This window comes from Octopus bimaculoides, chromosome 14 (genome assembly GCF_046866305.1).
Source record: "Octopus bimaculoides isolate indiv1 chromosome 14, ASM4686630v1, whole genome shotgun sequence".
NCBI lineage: Eukaryota > Metazoa > Mollusca > Cephalopoda > Octopoda > Octopodidae > Octopus > Octopus bimaculoides.
In genome coordinates, this window is record NC_142941.1 from 18,717,234 (window position 1) to 18,735,026 (window position 17,793).

The 17,793-nt window shown below is 34.2% G+C and overlaps 2 protein-coding genes across 11 annotated transcripts in view; both read right to left on the minus strand.

Moving 5' to 3' along the window:
- Positions 1-17,793, minus strand: part of LOC106868156 (protein neuralized) — a 521,151-nt gene that overhangs the window by 38,143 nt on the left and 465,215 nt on the right. The window lies entirely within an intron of this gene.
- Positions 11,572-17,659, minus strand: LOC149132635 (uncharacterized). The gene is made up of 2 exons (XM_089362476.1): positions 14,608-17,659; positions 11,572-13,318 (listed from the first exon to the last, which is right to left on the minus strand). The coding sequence occupies exon 1, from the start codon at positions 16,814-16,816 to the stop codon at positions 16,103-16,105; it is 714 nt and encodes a 237-aa protein (XP_089218602.1). The 5' UTR covers positions 16,817-17,659; the 3' UTR covers positions 11,572-13,318; positions 14,608-16,102.

Sequence of the window (17,793 nt, forward strand, 5' to 3'; positions counted from 1 at the left end):
AAGAAATGCTGCTAAGGACTTTGTCTGACTCATTAACAGTTCTACCAGCCTGCAAGATAATAACAAAACAGAAAATATTCATTTTGGTACTAAGAACACTGCTCTAAGTTGAGTTAACCTTGGAACAGGCTTAGCTAAAGCAACCAGTCAATATAGCAAATGTTATTGCTGTGTACAAGTGAGGGTGTCAACTAAGAGATAGAAAAGTATTTGAAGTTGATTCAAATCACATTAAACAGTTATACTGACCGATTAACTATTGTATCCCTTTTTGTATTTGGTAGAAAAACCAGGCATGGTTGTGTGGTAAAAAGCTCGCTTTCCCCCCACATAGTTCTGGATGACAACTTGGGCAAGTGTTTTCCACTAGAGACTTGGGCTGACCAAAGCCTTGTGAGTGGATTTGGAAGACAGAAATTGAAAGAAACTTGTCACATATATAAGTGTGTGTGTGTGTGTGTGTGTGTGTGTGTGTTTGTCTTCCACCACTGTTTGAAACTGGTGTTGGTGTGTTTATGTCCCTATAAATTAGCAATTCAGCAAAATAGATTGATAAAGTAAGTACTGGGCTTAAAAAAAATGTACTGGGGTCGATTTATCCAACTAAAAAACTTCTTCAAGGTGGTGCCCCAGCATGGCTGCAATCTAATGATTGAAACAAGAAAGAAGATAAAAAGATTTCGCTCAATTTTCTGCTATGAATAGGAACCATGACCAGAAACTCATGTGCAATACAGTTCAGTTCAGAGGTCACTGTATAATTCATAAGTACTTCATTTGCTTTAACCCTTTTGTATTTAAACTGGCCATATCCAACCCAAAATATTCAACTCATTTTACATGCAAACTCACTAAACCTTGCCTCCCACACCTACACCTATAATGTCGTTCTAAAATTGAATAATCACATTACTGAAATTTCAAATCTATGAGATAAAAAAGACCCTCTTTGGTCACGATGTCCATGGGATTGCACCCAGAAAGTTACCCTCCAAGGCACAAGTCTAGGCAGATTTGTTTATGGAAGACCGGCAGTTGCCCATGCATACCAGCCTCCTCTCTCTAGGCCACTGATGTTATCCAAGGGAACGGCAAAGGCTGATACAGCTTGGCACCAGTGATGTTGCAACTCATTTCTACAGCAGAGTAAACTGGAGCAACATGAAATAAAGTGAATTGCTCAAGAACACAAAACACAGCCCGGTCCAGAATTGAATTGTGAACCCGACGCTCTAACCACTGAGCCATGTACTTTCAAATCAAGGAGATTATACATAATTAATTCAAAATAATGTGAATAAATAGGCTTTACATTTGACAAAGTAACCTGAATACTGGTCCAAATATTCTACCCTTTTTTATGTTCTGGTCTTCACAATGTCATTTTAAAAATAATCAGTAACATTATATCGAAATCTCAGTGCTACGAGATGATACTCGATTAATTCAAAAAACAATGCTTAATAAATAAGCTTCACATTCAACAGAATAAATCTGAATGCTAAAGGGCTAGGGGTTCAGTCCACAACTCTTTTATAAACAAAAAGAAAGTAACATCAAACCATTCCAACTATATCCATTCTTTAATTCCTATGTGGACATTAATAAGCCTGGAGTTAAGAGATTGTGGAGAGATAAGTTGATAAAGGTAGATGTCAAACAATTGAGCAGTTGGCAGTTTGTATCCAGTTGCTGATTGTACACACACACACACATATAAATGCATGTGTACATACATATATATATATGTGTGTGTGTGTGTGTGTGTTTGCTATGATAGCTTCTAAGTCAAACCCGAAGATAACCTAGTCGCTGTTTGAAAAGTACAAAGGTGAAATAGCTCATTTATGGGTTCTGCTGTGACTAAGACTTCCCTTTTGGCAAAGATATATTTGCTAGAAACCATATACAGATGTTCATTTACACCAGGATTGCTAAGGTAGATTTGCTGAATTTTCCTTTTGGCCTCTGTAATATAAATCCATAATGATTAAAATACCTTGCAGCCACAAGTGCAAGCTTCTTTCCAAGCAGATCTGTCTCAAGCAAATTTTTGTCTTTAGAACATGGATTAATCTTGCAGCCCTTTAAGGTTGTTTTCAGTGCATCTTTGAATCTCTTATGAAGTGTACAGCATTGGATTGACCATTGAGTAAAATAAGCACATGCTTAGGACATTAAGGGAAGGGGACACCACAGAAATGGTAAATGGTCTATAGCACAAAAGAAATCACTTTAAACTTGTTAAAATAATATTTGAAGTGGTTTATATGATTGGAAATATAACTTTGAAGTGTACATGATGTCAAAATAAAACATTTTTCTATCTTACTGTTAGTTTTGTTTCATTTTGAGAAATAAAAGTTTATTTTATGGGCTATTATTGTTCATATCTTGAATATATGTAAATATGGAGAAACCAAAATCTTTTAAGTGCTTAGGGCCTCTATGGGTATTAATCTGGCCTTGGAGGTGCACCAACACCTCACACTCCATTTGTAAATTCAAAGAAAAAGATTATTAACATGTCCAGTTCAATGCAGCCAAATTTCCTAGAGTATGGCAAACACCAGATTTCCTAGAGTGTGGCAAACAAACTAGGAACATTGTTATGTCAGAGAACTCTGTCTCGGGAATTCTATCTTGCCACTTTATACTCAGAATCATCTTTAGGTAAGACAGGGAAATGGTTGAGCTTTTTATTATTATTAGACTGGTACACTGTCAAAGTTTCTACAGCAGGGAATTTGAGGTGGGGGAAAATAGTAAAAATAAAATGAAAAACAAAAACGAAACGAAAACAAAGCACATTGGATAATGCGCTCCTAGAAAATAAAACTGGGTGATTTGGAATGCTTGACTGGGATTAACCTGGGGCTAAACAACATGAGCACGGTATTAATATCATTAGTAGAGTATAGAGAATGAACAAGATCAGAATATTCTTTGCCTAAAGCTGCAGATGTGTCATTCAGATAAATGGTGAGGAACACAGCTATTTTGGCAAGTTTTTTTTTCCTAGCAAATTTTTCATCACAACTACGTCATTAACTGATTTACTGACTACTCATAACTAATTATTTGAATTTTTGCCAATTTTATGTGTGACAGAAAAATGTTCCTCACCTTGACCTGTCTGGGACAGTGAGATGAATGACAGTGACAAATGCTTCATCATTGTCCCTCTCTGATCTATGCATTACCAAACCTCAAATGTTTAGCAGAAATTGTGCCACTATAATGAAAGGGAAAGGGTAACAGGGAGACAGAGAGCGAATTATGTATAGTGATTAACTGGGAAACTTTATAAATGTAGTTCACAAAAGCTAGGCTTTGAAACAAAATTTTTAAGCACTTACAACTGCAACACAACCAACACAACTGGTGAACTGTCATTTCTCAACTACAAGCATTTATAAAAAAGGATCCCTTCCAATTTTGGTGAATTTTCTCACATATCCTGCCATCAGCACAAATTTTTGTATAAGCAGTGAAATTAATATTTTTTGTTTTGCTGCTTTCGCAGATTCTCATGACTCTCTTGCCATCCAATTCCATGAATTTGAATTGTGAGCTTGTGTCATAACGAATCTTTCAAAATTACAAAACCATGGATGCCAACCCAATGGAAGCATTGAAGCTATTCTCTTGATGGTGATCTTGATCTTCAAGGATTCCTTTATTCAGCACCAATGTAAGAAGCACTGTAAGCTTGGTTGAGCTCTTCAGTTGCCTCTTCCTAATTCACCATGCTGCAGTCCCATGATTTCACCATATCCCTGGCAGAGTGGCTGAACAGATGCTTTGCCTTGCCAAAAGGCAGCCCCTAACTACACAGGGGATGGTTGTCACTCCATGAGGTATTTTCAGTATATCCGCATAAGATATTTAAAGCAGTGAGTATCAGAAATCTAATTAGAAATTTTTAAGCTGAGGAATGTATGTATGGTAAAGAAGCAGTATGACCATGTGGCTTTAGGTTCCATCCCACACTGAGCAAGCGTCTTCTACTATACCACTGGGCTGACCATTGCCTTGTGACTAAACGTGGTAGATGAAAACTGCACAAAGCTCTGATATATGCATGTATGTGAATGCCTATTTCTGCATCTCTTTGTGTGGTACGGCTTATGTGACTGACAGCGATATCATGATCATATCTTCTGTAAACAATATATCTTGTAGCTTGATGGTTTTGATAAATGAAAACTAGTAGAATATAAATGCTTTATTTCATAGACATAAAGATGGGCATCTAACTGATGAATACTGCTTCAGTAAGACTCATCTAACCCATGCCAGCATGGAAAAAGGAGATATAAAAATGATGGTGATGATGATGACAATCGAGAAAAGACAATATCAGCTTAATGACTGGTGGGGTGGGGTGTGGGGAACAACTTCCAAAAGTTAATCATTCAACTGAGTCCCACTGCTACTCTGTTGACTTCTATTTCCTCTATTTTCTTCAATCTTTTCTGATGCTCCCTACATCTCTAGGTTATAACACAGAAATAGTGAAAGAGACAGACAGACAGGCAGACAGGCAGACAAACAGGCAGGTAGGCAGACAAACAGGCACACCCACACACCCACATTAACCCGTGTGTTCCATCCTTAACAAAAAAATAATAAAGCCAGCTTCTCAGATGCTGCCAATTGCTACCTAATGCAACAACTCTCAAGTGACAGATGCATTTATAAATGATCACCTTACATTTGACCTTAAATTTCTTTCCTGTTTCAACAACTGCTAGAGTGGGTTCTGTCACCTTCTACAGAGTCTGTGCATTCCTTCATAAATGAAAAACCTCCAAAACCACATTGAAATGATGACAAGATAATTTAATTTCATTCAATAGCAGAGTCACTCACAAACCAGATTAAAACAGTGTTTGTATGATGATGATGACACCCATTTACAACACGTGATTTTACAGAAATGCACACATACAATGGGTTTCTTTCAGTTTCTCTCAATCAAATCCATTCACAAGGCTTTGATTGGATTGAAGTTATAGCATAAGATACTTATCCAAGGTGTCACACAGTGGGACTGAACCTGAAACCATGTGGTTGGGAAGCAACTCCCTTAACCACATAGCTACAATAACTGAACTGAAACTTGAATATGTCCGTTATAAACTTAGACTCATCAGGACAGAGCTTAACTTGGTTTCGTAGGTATTTAAGTAAGTGCAAGTACAAGACTCCTCTTTGAAGGGGATCTCAGTCCATTGCAGAGTTAACCCCCACCAGTTGCCACTGGTACTCATATTAAGCTGAATTGATTGAAATGGTGTGAAGCACCTTGTTCAAGGACCAGGGCCAGTGTTAGGAAGTGTGGGGTCTAAGTAGATAATTGTAGGTGGGGCTCTCTATTTTACAAAAGCTGAAGATTGATATTTTATGCTTCATGTCATGTGCCAGTCGTAGCCAAAAAGCATTGAAGGATTGAGACTCCATTAGCCACAATGATATACTAAACATTCGTCATAGTGTCTGTCCTCTGCTTGAGCATGTGTGCAGGGCTCAATTTAAACAAAGTTGTTTTATTGGCTTAAGACTAACCCTGCAAGGACACAATACAGTGCTTAGTCCAAGAATTGAGCCCATAGCCTATTCAAGAACAATATTGTAACTATTGACCCATTAGCATTCAGATTATTTTGTCAAATTTAATGCTTACTCATTCACATTGCTTTGAATTAACCATGATTGTCTTGTAGCTTCAAGATTTTGATGAAGTGATTGTTTATTTTTAGAAAGACAAGGGTTAAGTCACATGTTTTTATGAACAACTTACTGATTCTTTATAATATGTAGATATACCTTGCATTAAGGTACTACAACTCATGGCCCTAGGATGGTCTACAAACACCTCTATGTACATTCAATATTAATCTGTTGTTTCTGTTTATTAAGGATTGGGAATGGGATGGATTTTTAAATTTGGAGATTTGCATGACATGTGAGAGTAGGCTTTCTTTTTGTTCAAAAAATATCATATTATTCCCCAAATTTCTTCTATGAAGGGGATAAAGCGCACATTTTATTTTACCTGAAATTATTTGGGAAATCGACTCCAGGACTTATTCTTTGTAAACCTAGTACTTATTCTATCGGTCTCTTTTGCCGAATCGCTAAGTTACGGGGACGTGAACACACCAGCATTGGTTGTCAAGCGATGTTGGGGGGGACAAACACAGACACACAAATGTACACACACACATACATACATACATACATACATACATACATACATACATATATATATATATATATATATATATATATATATATACGATGGGCTTCTTTCAGTTTCCGTCTACCAAATCCACTCACAAGGCTTTGGTCAGCCCGAGGCTATAGTAGAAGACACTTGCCCAAGGTGCCACGCAGTGGGACTGAACCCAGAACCATGTGGTTCGTAAGCAAGCTACTTACCACACAGCCACTCCTACGCCTATAGTGAACGTTTTATTGAATGGTAGTTAGATTTAATTAAATATGGGATTCTTAAGCACTGTTTTGTCTTCTGCATTAAATATTTCATTAACAACATCGGTATGTAATGAAATTAATTCAAACATGTTGGCAAAATAATCCAAAAGCTATTCTTTATGGCTCCTGTCATAATAATTATCAGCAATACATTCACATGATTAAATAGTGTTTTGCTTTTTGGTTTTGAATTTATTGTGATTTTACAAGATCAGTGGTTCTCAACAAGGGTCCATATAAGATTATTTTGTTAAAATTCACGAGGAATAAATTGCTTATACTTCTACAACACACCAAATATTTTTTTTAATACAATTCCTAATAATATTTAATTATAAAAATATAATGGGATTTCTAAAGGTCCATCCAAGTAAAATGGGAATGAAAGGGGTCTGTAAGTTAAAAATGGTTGAGTACCATTGTACTAGATCTTTCAAGGTGGGAGTGAAGAGATACGCTTGTATCAGAATATAAAGACTGTATGTATAAGGTGTCAGCCAGATGCTAGCAATCCTTGTTTAAGCCTTTAAAGATTGTTTATCTATCTATCTATCAAGAGAGGAAGACTGTGCATCATAGTTGAGAAAGCAATCAAGATTTTGGAAGGATTTAGCAAAATGTAAAATATAAATAATTTAACTTCTCAGTGTATCTGAATAATATTGTTGGTAATTATTGCTATATTATTAAAATAGTTCCATTTTGAAGAATATCATCATTGCATATCATCATCATATACATATATATAATAATAATAATAATAATAATATTAGGGATAAAAATCCAAAATTACAGGTAAAAACTTGTCATTTTATTATCATTATCTTATGATATTTACTTTGTATTATATTATACTTATTTATTGTGCTTTTACTTATTAATTTTTCTATATGTGACAGTGGATTTTCATCGATGAGTTCATAAACCTTGGTTCTTTTCCCTAAGAGAGAGAGAGAGAGAGAGAGAGAACGAGTGTGTGTAGTGAAAGTGCTAGACTTCTGACTCCAAGTCTCTCAGACCTTATGAGGATGATGGCAATGATAATGATGAGGTTAACCATGGTAATTTTGTTTACGACTTTTAGGACATCCATGGTCCTGGACTTTAGAACTGAAGTTAGATTAAACATCTATATTGGTAAACATTTTGACAGACTAGATGGATGAGTCAATAAAGATATTTCACAAGTAACGGGAGGACAGAGGTTACTGTTAACATCAATAACAATTTATTACAGGTGTGCTCCTATTTTTACCCCTACTGTTATGATGGTATCTACTCCACTCAACTATCAAATTGTGCCCACATTTATTTCACGCATCTAGATTTCTTCCTCTTAATTATTTTGTAACCTGCCTCAAGCTCACCTGTCTTGGAAGGCTTATGGAGGCCTTGTCCACTGTTCTTTCAAGCTAGTCCATTAACAAAAGAAGTGCATCTATGTTCATAGACATTGCAGGCCTAGCAAGGCTTATACAACTGATGTTTAACTCTTCAGCATTCAGATAACTCTGTAAAATGTAATACTTATTTATTCAAATTGTTTTGAATTAATCATGCATTATCTCATGGCTTCAAGAATTTGATGAGGTGACCATTTAGTTTTACAATGACATAGGATAGGTGTGAAAGCTAGATCTTGCCGATTTGAATATAATACAGACAGAATATTTGGGTAAGATATGACTGGTTTAAATACTAAAGGGTTATGTATGGGCAGGAAAGGGTGGTGCCAAGGGATAGAAAAATTAGAAGTGTTTGGTATTTGCATTCACACATACATATATAAGCTATTAAAACTACTAACATATTGGTTTGTTAGGCGGGCAAAAGGCCATCAATTTTCAAAGGAGAGATGTTGTGACACTAGTGCATAACTGATACTCATTATATTGACCTTGAAAGGGTGAAGAAAGAAGTCAGTTTTAAAGGTTTTGACCTTTGAAGGTAATTCCGACACTATCCTTTTTCAGAGAGAAAGAGAAAGAGAGAGAGAGAGAGAGAGAGAGAGAGAGAGAGAGAGAGAGAGAGAATAAAATAATTGGTTTCAATTTTTGGAACAAGGCCAGAAATTTGGGGGGAGGGGTTAAGTCAATCATATCAACCCCAGTGCTCAACTGGTATTTATTTTATTGACCTCAAAAGGATGGAAGGCAAAGTCAACCGGGGTAGAATTTTGAACTCACAATGTAAAGACGGGCAAAATGCTGCGAAGCATTTTGCCAGGTGTGCAAACGATTCTGTTAGCTTGTCATCCAAGGATCAATAAAATATTTTAAAAAATTATTATTGAATAATAAATATAACATTAATAAGATTATACTGAATATAAATTTCATTTAGCTATATGAATGTCTTTTATCTTTTACTTGTTTCAGTCATTGGAAAGTGACTATGCTGGGGCACCACCTTCAAGGGTTCACTTGAACAAATTAATACCATTAAAGGATTAATTAATTTTTTAAAGCTCAGTGCTTATTTTAATGGCCTCTTTTGCTGAACTGCTTATTCATAAGGACATAAACAAACCTAAGCCAGTGTGCCAAGTGATAGAGAGGACAAACACAAAAACACACACATGCATAAGATGGGTTTTCACACAGTCTCTGTCTACCAGATTCACTACGAAATTATTGTTACCAAATAATCACAGAAAATACACATGGAAAGTATGTTTACAAAACACAACACTATGAAATTATACACACACACACACATACATTAAGTAAAAGGTATAGTGAAATATCAGTAATGATTGAGACATGTGGCAAATAATGCACAAGTTAGATTAGTCATTGTGTTAACTGATGCCTGCTCTAATCTAGCTCAGCAGACCCATGTCATAGGTGTTCTAACCATAACCATCCCATCTTTTCTTCCACACATAATGTATTTAAAACACATAGTAAATATTGTTTCTTTCTTTCTTTATTATTATTATTATTAATATTTATTATTATTATTATTATTATTATTATTATTATTATTATTATTATTATTATTATTATTATTATTATTATTATTATTATTATTATTATTATTATTATTATTATTATTATTATTATTATTATTATTATTATTATTATTATTATTATTATTATTATTATTATTATTATTATTATTATTATTATTATTATTATTATTATTATTATTATTATTATTATTATTATTATTATTATTATTATTATTATTATTATTATTATTATTATTATTATTATTATTATTATTATTATTATTATTATTATTATTATTATTATTATTATTATTATTATTATTATTATTATTATTATTATTATTATTATTATTATTATTATTATTATTAAGGCGGCAAGCTGGCAGAGTTGTTAGCATGCCGGGCGAAATGCTTGATGGTATTTCATCTGCTGCTACATTCTGAGTTCAAATTCCACGGAGGTCAACTTTGCCTTTCATCCTTTCAGAGTCGATAAATTAAGTATCAGTACTTAGCAGATTGGGGCCTGGTGTAGCCTTCCGGCTTGCCAGTCCTCAGTCAAACTGTCCAACACATGCCAGCATGGAAAGCAGACGTTAAATGATGATGATGGAGTATTAAGGTCGATGTGATTGACTAACCTCCTCTCCCCAAATGTCAGGCCTTGTGCCAATAATAGAAAGGATTCTTCTTCTTCTTATTATTATTATATTAGTACGCCATGCAAAATGCTTAGTGGTATTTAGTCTGCTGCTAAATTCTCAGTACAAATTCTGCCGAGGCTGACTTTGTCATTCGTCCTTTCGGGGTTGATAAAATAAGTACCAGCTGAACACTGGGGTCGATGTAATTGACTAGTCCTGTCCCCCAAAATTGCTGCCTTTGTGGAAAAATTTGAAACCTTTATTATTATTATTATTATTATTATTATTATTATTATTATCATCATCATTTGGATAGTAGGCACGACTAGCAAGCTTGCTTGCTATGCTGTGCTGGGGAAACATTCCAAAAATTGATTTGCTTCTTGCAGTATGTTATATGAACCTGACTGATAACTAAGCAACATATTTATTAATCCTCTCAAATATATAATATGAAACTTTGCTTAGCTTCAACCCTTACTTATTTCAAAAACAGGTAAACTTAAATCATGAAATATACCATCATTCAACTAACCCAACACTCCTTAAAATTACTGGCCTTGTGCCAACATTTGAAACTATTATTATTACTATTATCTTAATACAATTTATTGTGATATTGTAATCAGGTCTGTAAAGGTGGCACAGAAGGTAAATACGTTAAGCAGTAATTAATTTTGTTGATTAATAATTGAGTTCTGATCCTACAGTCAGCTTTGATGTTGAATTTTATCCAACTGCCAGTTTGCAGAAAATATTTATTACATTCAATTCAATAGCCCACAGTTGCTCCAAAACATCATATGTGTGTGTGTGTGTGTGTGTGTGAGTGTGTGTGTTCAAATAATATTATGCAATAAAAATTTATACAGGGTCAAGGGGTCACCAAAACCCAAATAACAGAATGAGCAGAGAGAACAACAGGACTTTTCATTTAGCATATATGATGGAGAGAGATTTGGCTGCTCTTTCAAGCACTTACAGTGACCATCTAGACCAGGTTTTCAACCATTTTTTATCTATGGACTCTTTTGATTATTATTTTATTCTGTGGACCCCATGGCCATTCGATATTTAAAACTAGTTTTATGGAAACTTCTTTGAAAATTCCTATTTTGTTTTTCACACATTAACTTGTGTCGGTTGAACTATGTAAAATTAGAGAAAGAAACTTAGATGTTTTGTGCAATACATATCAATAATTACACCTAAAGCAAAATTTTTTCAGGGGCCCTTAAAATACTATTGTGGATCTCCAATTTACTATTTTGTTGTGTGGACCTCCAAAAATCTTGCATGGACCCTCAAGGGCCATACTCCGGTTGAGATCCACTGATTGAGACCATGTAGAAGATATATTTTTGATCTGAAGTCAAGCTCAGTAGCTGCTACTGGCTGCTCTTTGGCCCTAGATCGACCTTGATTGAGCAGACCTCAGATCAAATAGAGTCCAGCCATGACCATATCCTCTTTTTTTTTTTTTGCATATTAGGGATGACATTTCCAATGTATTCTCCTTTGTTGAAGACAATATATATGATTTGAGGGAGATTTAGCTGCAATATCTATTAGGTTCAGCAACCATCCAAATGTTCTGTCTTAGACACAAAGTCATGTTTATTTAATAGGAGTGATGTGTGTGTTGTACTGAAAGGTAGCTAGATGCCTATGATGAGGATAACAAAGATTTTGTTAAATTTAACTCTTTTGATACCAACATGCCTGAAACCACTCTTGGTTCTATGATACAAACTTTCTGTTTTAAAATAAACTCAAAACTTTCCCTCATAATTTCATGTTAATTTATGTTCCAAATGAAAGCTTAGAGATTTTCTAACTCACTACTTTGCTCTTGTTGCAAGATCAGTGACTGATTGTTGCTTGGTTTTCTATATATTGCAAGCTGGAGCGAATTACTGCTATCTCTAGTAGACAGGTGTTCACCACTGATGATGGGGACAAATAGCACAAAACCATCTGGTCTGGTGATTCCTTCCTCTGCTGGAAGATGGTAGGGGTTCACTTTCCTGCTTGCAATGTATATTGGGTGCAGATTGCATCAATAACCAGCTGGAGGAGGCTCCTCCTGGGGTTAAAAAAACAGTAGTAATGTTGATTTCTATGGGACAGTCATATTGATTTGGTGATAAACATTACTTCTCAATGATAAAATTATTTTACTAAATTCTTCATCATTTTCAAAATTAATTGAAAAGCAAAAGGCGCTGTATCTCAACAGAAATATGGAAATGAGAGGGTTAACAGTACAAGGGATTTTTCTTGCACATCATTTTGTCTTCTACATCAAATATTTCATTAATTTGCAAGCAAAATCAAAACGTTGGCAAAAATAATCCAAATGTTATCCTTTTCTGATTGTATCATAATAATAATTATTAACAATTTCACTTCGTTTTGCTTTTGTTTTTTAAAACTGAAATGTATGGGGTCTTTTTTAACCCCTTTGCATTCAACTAACTCTGTAAAATGTAATCCTTATTTATTCACATTCTTTAAAATTAACCATGAATTACCATGTAGGTTTGAAATTTTTGTAATGTGATTGCTTATTCTTTGAAAGGATATTGTAGGGTACGTGTGAGAGGCTGGATCTGGCTGGTTTGAACATAAAACAGGCAGTATATTTAGGTCAGGTGTGGTTGGTTTGAATACTAAAAAGGTTAAATTATTGTTAAGTCTTTTAAGGTGAATTAAAATTAATTTTCTTTGCCCTTGTATCAGAACATGAAGATATTGTATGAAGTTTCAAGCTGGCTGTCGTTAATGATTTAATGATATCTAGGCACAGTAAGGCAGAATAGTTAAGAAGCTTGGCTTTGCAACCACGAGGCACCAGATCGATCTTACTGTATGATATTGGGCAAATGACATTTTTTTTTTATAGCCTTGAGTCAATAGCCTTGTGAGTGAAATTGGGTAGGTTAGGTGGAAATTGTACAGAAGCCTCTCAAGTGAACTGTACCTGTAATTCGAAATGTACAGGCTTGTCACACACTGCACCATGCTGATTTTGTCTGAGAATTGTGTTGAAGTTACACATAAAAGAGGCTGGGGTTAGGAAGGGCATCCAGCTGTAGAAACCAAGCCAAAACAGACAATGGAACCTTATGCAGTCCATTGCTTTACCAGTTCCTGTCAAGCCATCTTACTCATGCCAGCATGGAAAACAGGCATTAAATGATGATGATGATGATATCTGTGGAATACTCAGCCATATACATACTGATTAAGTGAACAAGTTATTCATTTGATCAAACAACTGAATCTGCATTGTCAAATGACAGATATCCAAAACATATCCATCATGAAGACAACTTATGTATTTTAATTAGTTCTGAAAACACGATTTTGCAGGGCTTATTGCAAAATGTAAAATATAAAATCTTTTCTGTTTATCTATGTATACTTACATATTATCAATAACTGTCATTACATTACTAATATCTTCTCTTATATACACACACACACACACACACGTGTGTTACTATATCCTTGCCTTGACTTCATGTGCTAAATGTAAAGGAATGTCACCATTAAGCAAGTGATATCCTCTGTTTCCAATTTTCTGTGAAAATATGTCTGCTCATAGGGAATATTAACTTAAAACAAGTAGAATATTTGAACTTGATATAACAGGTTTAAATAGAAGTATTTTTAAACATTTTCAGTGATGGTGAATCAATTACATGCACATCAACAGTGACATGTTGCATGTTTTTAAGTGATGATGGAATTTGAAAAAAGAAAAAGTTTTCCCTATATTATCATATTACAAAATGCTTACCTATAAGCTTTATCCAAAACTAAAATACATGTACACGTGTAGGTGACATACCAATAAGAGGAATATCAAAGAAAATTAAAATGCTGGCACATCTGGTTACAAGGGTTTGCTCTTAGTATCCTAGGCAGAAGTAACCATTTGGAGAAAAAATAATAAAATAAAATAGAAGAAAACTGTCTCAAATAATTATTCTCTTTTTACATATAGGACAAGGTTCTTTTGTAAGTAGGAAATAGTCAACTGAAGTTATCCAGTGTATTCCAGGTACTTAACACAAAATAGTTATAAAGGAAGGCAATGTAAATTGTATAAAAAAAAAACAGTTTTGAAGAAATATATTAAAAGTACATGTGACAATTTTAAGATATATGACATTATGAAAAAACAAAAGGCTTTCATCACTAGTAACATCTAAGTATTAACAAGGCAGTGAACTGGCAGAATTTCATCTGTCTTTACATTCTGAGTTCAAATTCCGCCTTTCATCCTTTTGGGATCAATAAAATAAGTACCAGTTGAGCACTGGGGGTGATGTCACCGACTTACTCCCATTCCTCGAAATTGCTGGCCTTGCACTAACATTTGAAATCAATATATCTAAATATCATCATCATCATCATCACTGTCATTATCAGTATCATTGTTTTAAAGATAGTGGGGCAGTTTTTATCTGTTTGGCACTGTGGTGAAAAGATGATTACGGTATATAAAAAAAAAGGGTCTGTTCTTCTCAGACAAAATCTTCAGCAGTGTACTAGAAGGTCTGGCAGTATGAAAAATACAACCTCAGGGTAAATTTTATAAAAGATGATCAATTGTTTTTGTTTAGCCACAAGTTAACCTGATCAAGATGATTTATGAGCAAAAGTATCCCAGCCATGACCATCCTGTCATTTATATATAGACATAATATAGCTAAGACTACAATATCCACCGAGTCTTTTTTCTTTTAAAGAGAGTGGAATACGATTTGAAGGAGATTTGGCAACTATTTCCAGCATGTCAAATGATCACAGAGGCTGCTCTTCAACCCTACAGTTTAACTAGTAAAAGGTGGTCTATGTTTCAGTATTAATCTAATTTTGGCTAGCTGGCAATCACCCTCAAAATGTACGACTTTCTTTGAGAATTATGTTATTTAATTATCTATTATATATAATTGTATGTATGTGTGTGTGTGTGTGTGTGTGTGTGTGTGTGTGTGTGTGTGTGTGTGTGTGCATGCATGCACAAATTTGGCTTGTGTGTATATGTATTGATATTCATGCAGGTTTATCCATAATATGCTTGTCACTAAATGTGTTTGAGTGTTACACTTTTAGCAATCTTAATAACTATGTAATAAATTGAAGACAAAATCTTTAACATGATGAAACACGTTTGCATTAGGCTTTAAACAACCTTAACTATGAATTTATAAAAAAAAAAAAAATCAAAAACATAATTGGAATAATTAACATAAGAAGCTTAAAAAATTTTGATGTCACATGTTTTAGCAACCTCAATTTTGGAATGAAATCAAAGACCATTGAAATATTTAACATAAAGAAGCAAGTTTTGAGTCTATACTTAAAACAAGATTAAATGTGGAATGAATGCATAATGAAACAATGTTATGATGAGCTATGAATTTTTGCATCAAAGTAGAAATAAGGAAATATATAAAGCATTAGCTTTCATAATATACATAACAGTAATAAAGTGTTATAGTTAAAAATCTAAATACAAGATTTACTGTGTATTTTCTAGGACTTTTGTAACAACATACTGGGAGGTTATGAAACTTTAGCTCTTGTTTCAAGTAATTTAGCTATTTTTAAATTACCAAATAGAGAGGAGATAGAAGAACAGGATGAAGACAAAATGGGGACATAGGCTATCATACAGACCTAACTGACCCATACCAGATGTTAAAATGTTAATGTTGATAACAGAGGAAGAGGATTAGTGAATAAATCATAAATTTCTATGTAACCTAGAAGTAAGCATATGCAGCTCTTGTATCAAAGAGCTGATTGTTTAACACATTAGCTGGAAGGAAAAAATATCATTTAAAATATTTGAGTGATACAATTTCTGTATACTTATACAATATGTGAATACAACTTCAGATTAAGAACACCACACATAACTTTAGTATATCTTTTAGCAAATAATAGTAAACCTGTATTACTTACAAGCTGAAATACTATTCAATCATTTAGAGAAATGAGTGAGTGAGGAAGATGGTAAATCAAAAATAGAAACCAAAGAGAATAGTGCTTGGTAACAAGTGTAGAAACCAGGAACATAGAAATATAAAACTCCTAGAAACATACTTTTAATTTCAGGACTTGTGGCAGAGTAAATTCCCTGAGTTTCGCTGTTGGCATTTCTGTCAGCGGTAGAGACTGGGCCAATATCAATACAGCTAAGGAATCGCCTGGGGTGACCTGGGTGACTTCCTGTTCTCCCTCTTTTATCACTGTCATTCTTATCAGATTCTAGTGGGGACAGAGATACTGTCAAGTTTTTCACATATTCAGAAAATTCACAAGCTGTTGAGTTTGATTCAGCTTCTTGGAGTTCAGAGAGATCTGTGGGGAGTTCAAATTCTTTAGGGCTAAATTTAATGGATGCTGGATCTTGCTGTGATAGAATATATTTGCTTGTGACAAAATTAGGCTTGCCAATAGAAAGGGATCCTTCTGAACTAGAGCGCCCTTTGCTGCTGAATTCTGTCCGCCGGAATGTGGCATCCTCGCAAGGTGAGTTGTTTTCCGAATACACTTCCCTCTCAACAGGCAAGTCAAATGAACGAGCTCTGTTCTTAAATTCTGAAGACTCCTCTTTCATTATGAACGACTTAGTCGGTTTATCAGGATAAACAGAGATTTCAGAAATTGTCCTGGTTCTTATACTCTCTTCCATTATGGAACCGAGAGTAGATTCTTGAAATTACGTCTTGATTGTCCCTTTCTGTAGTCTATTAACCACAAGGTGTAAAAGCTTGTCATATGCCAACCCTTGAATACACATGTTTTACTTTTGTGTTTCTCCTAAATTTTACCTGTTAAGAACAGGTGTCATTTACATTAAAAAAAAAAAAAAAATCAGAATATAAATATTTTCTTCTCTCTCTCTCTGCCTTTTTAAGAATTGTAGCTATTATTGCTACTGACTGCACTGCTATGGTTCCAGTAAAGAATTTACAAACTTTAAGAGTTTTGTTTGTAAAATAACACAGAGAAAATGTTAAAAATCCAATTTTACACCAATATTTCAGAAATAATGTAATTTCTTTCGTTGTAATACATCAAGTTGAAAACAAAAAACAATCTTTTTTTTTTTGGATAATAAATAAAGCAACAGCTAATTTTTAAATATTAGTCGAAATTTTTTGGTAAATCAAATAATTCCAAATGAATAAATTTTTAATAGTAGGATTAATCAACAGGTGCTTCATTAAGAGGTCTGGTGCATGAACTGAGAAGAAATCGACCAGTAGAGGTAGATAGATGACTGTGACACAAACTAAACAAGGAAAACTGTTTCGAAAAGATGTCCTTCGTTGTGAGTGATTTTTTAGAAGAAACAGCAAATATAGTTAAGTAGCTTTTAGCAGAAAGAACAAATATAGTATAGTAGCAAGCAGCTTGCTTTCCTCACATCGAAGTCCTCAGAAATTCAGAGTAGGTCTTCACTTAGAAATAAAAAGAACAGAGCAACAGATAGATTTTCCTGCCTGTTGAGAAGAAGAAATACAACCTGAACAAGTTTGGTTAGTATCAAGTTTATAGCAGTGCCTCTCAGACTGGTTGGTAATAATAGCAGCAGCATTACCGCTTCCAGATTTCATCCACATTTTAACATGGGTGGATGGATGGGTTGGTGGAGTAGTGGAACAG